This window comes from Muntiacus reevesi, chromosome 8 (genome assembly GCF_963930625.1).
Source record: "Muntiacus reevesi chromosome 8, mMunRee1.1, whole genome shotgun sequence".
Lineage (NCBI taxonomy): Eukaryota > Metazoa > Chordata > Mammalia > Artiodactyla > Cervidae > Muntiacus > Muntiacus reevesi.
The window spans coordinates 10,233,278-10,235,111 of NC_089256.1; the positions used below are offsets into that span (position 1 = coordinate 10,233,278).

The following is a 1,834-nucleotide window of genomic DNA, read 5'->3' on the forward strand; positions in this document are numbered from 1 at the left end:
ATCTGAGGTCAACACGAGCAAAGCAAGCCAAGGACTTCACCCAGGAGTGGCACGATTGCTCCGCCCCCTTCAGGCCTATGAAAGAATCTACACTGAACTACGCACCAGGGCCAGGACTCTTGGCTTCACAGACTGCTCCATTTCTGTAGGCGGAGCCTAGGAAGGGGCGGGGCTTAGCGTGAGGCTGCTTTGCGACTCAGGTTCCGCCGGCTTCACTCACGACACGCTTGGCGCACTCCTGTGCAAACCCGTCCACGTGAGGAGCTGAAGCTTCAAACTCGCAAGTCTGAAGGCAGCAGCTCCCCTCGAAGCCACGACTGACTGACTCCCCAGAGGCAGCCCAGAGTTCCGAAGACTCATCCTGCGTTCCTGCGCCCCACCACCCCGCGTCGGCCTCACCTGTCAGGCCGACCTGTCACAGGTCTCTGTCGCCTTCCGCCATGTCCCAGACCCGCGGCGACACTCACATGATGGGCAGCCGACCGCGCAGTCCCACCGCCTACCCTGAGGACCCGTGGGACCCGCAGGACGGAGGACCCGGCCCTGCCAAGCGCCGCCGAACCGAGGAGCCCGCGCGCCCGAAGTCCGAGTCTGAGGCGGCGCCCAGCCGGGATAACCTGACCTGGTCGCCGACGGCGGACACCCTCATCTTCGTGGCTGTCCTGCCGGCGGGATGTGCTCTGCACGTGCTCCTGGACGACGTCGAACTGCTGCTGGAGCCCGAGCCAACGTCTGTGAGGCAAGTGTGTCTCGGAGGTCGCATCCTCATGCTGGTCCCCGAGGCTCTTGTGGGCTCGGGTGTGGAAGGGCCGTGGGGGCAGGGCCTAGAACCGGGCGCTCTCCTGAGCCCTCGCGGGGAGTACGTGGCTCTGGAGCCGGGATTCTCCTGTGCCGCTGTCCCAGAGATCGCCTGCCAGGGAGAGGCCAGCAAGGAGGATGCAAATGCTGACGCTGACTTCGTGCTGGGCGAGATGGATGCTGCCTCAGTCCCAGTCGCCGGGCTCCGCTCTTCTGCTGGAAGTTTGACTCACTTTGACCTGTTAGACCTAGTCTCAGAGCCCTCCCCACGGGCCTCCAATCCTAGTCCAGAGAGAGGCTCTCCTCAGCACGCCGACAGCCTGGACTTGCACCTTCTGGAGCCCTTTCCTGACTCACCACTCCAACCTCTACCTCCTTCTCCGAGTCCAAGTCCCCAGGAGCGCCCCTGTCGCCCTCCTGGTTCTCCTTGCAAGGCCCGGAGATGCCTGTTCCCTGAAGCCACTGCCTCCCACGATTCCTGGGCACGTGAACGGGCATCAGGACAGAGTCTTCCGATGTTGGTTGTGTATATACTGAACGCACCGGTAGAATCATACGAATAGATCCTTTTTGGATGCAGGCTGCTTTGCAGAATTTTGATCAGTGGCTGCCTGAACATCTGAAAGGAAGTTCAGCTGGGCAAATAAAATCCACTTGAAATGCAGCATACTTTCAGACAGCCAGACTGCTGGTAGGTTTTCCCTAAAGAGGTTACCCTTAAGCAGATCTGTTGTTTAGGCGCTGTTGTGTGGGCCTCTTTGCAACTCCGTGGACTGTAGCCCACCAAGCTCCTCTGTCCATGTGATTTCCCAGGCAAGAATACTAGAATAGGTCGCCATTTCCTTCTCCAGCGGATCTTCCTGACCCGGGGATGGAACCTGCCTCTCCTTCATTGCAGGCAGATTCTTTACCACTGAGCCACTGGGGAAGCCTAAGGAGCTCTACCCACTTCCCATTCGCTTCAAACATAAGCAACAGCACTTTTCTCTAAAAAGCCATCCTTTCCCTGATACCCTACTACTGGCCCCTTCCCCTA

General features: G+C 59.4%; 1 protein-coding gene across 1 annotated transcript; it reads left to right on the top strand.

The window, feature by feature from the left end:
- Positions 1-470: 470 nt before the first annotated feature.
- On the top strand, positions 471-1,361 carry LOC136173565 (proline-rich protein 23C-like). The gene has a single exon (XM_065943251.1). It carries the CDS (start codon positions 471-473, stop codon positions 1,359-1,361), a length of 891 nt encoding a protein of 296 aa, XP_065799323.1.
- Positions 1,362-1,834: the final 473 nt, after the last annotated feature.

What these genes read in the sequence shown, in the direction of transcription:
- LOC136173565 (XM_065943251.1), top strand. Translation starts at nt 471, where the DNA reads ATGGGCAGCCGACCGCGCAGTCCCACCGCCTACCCTGAGGACCCGTGG.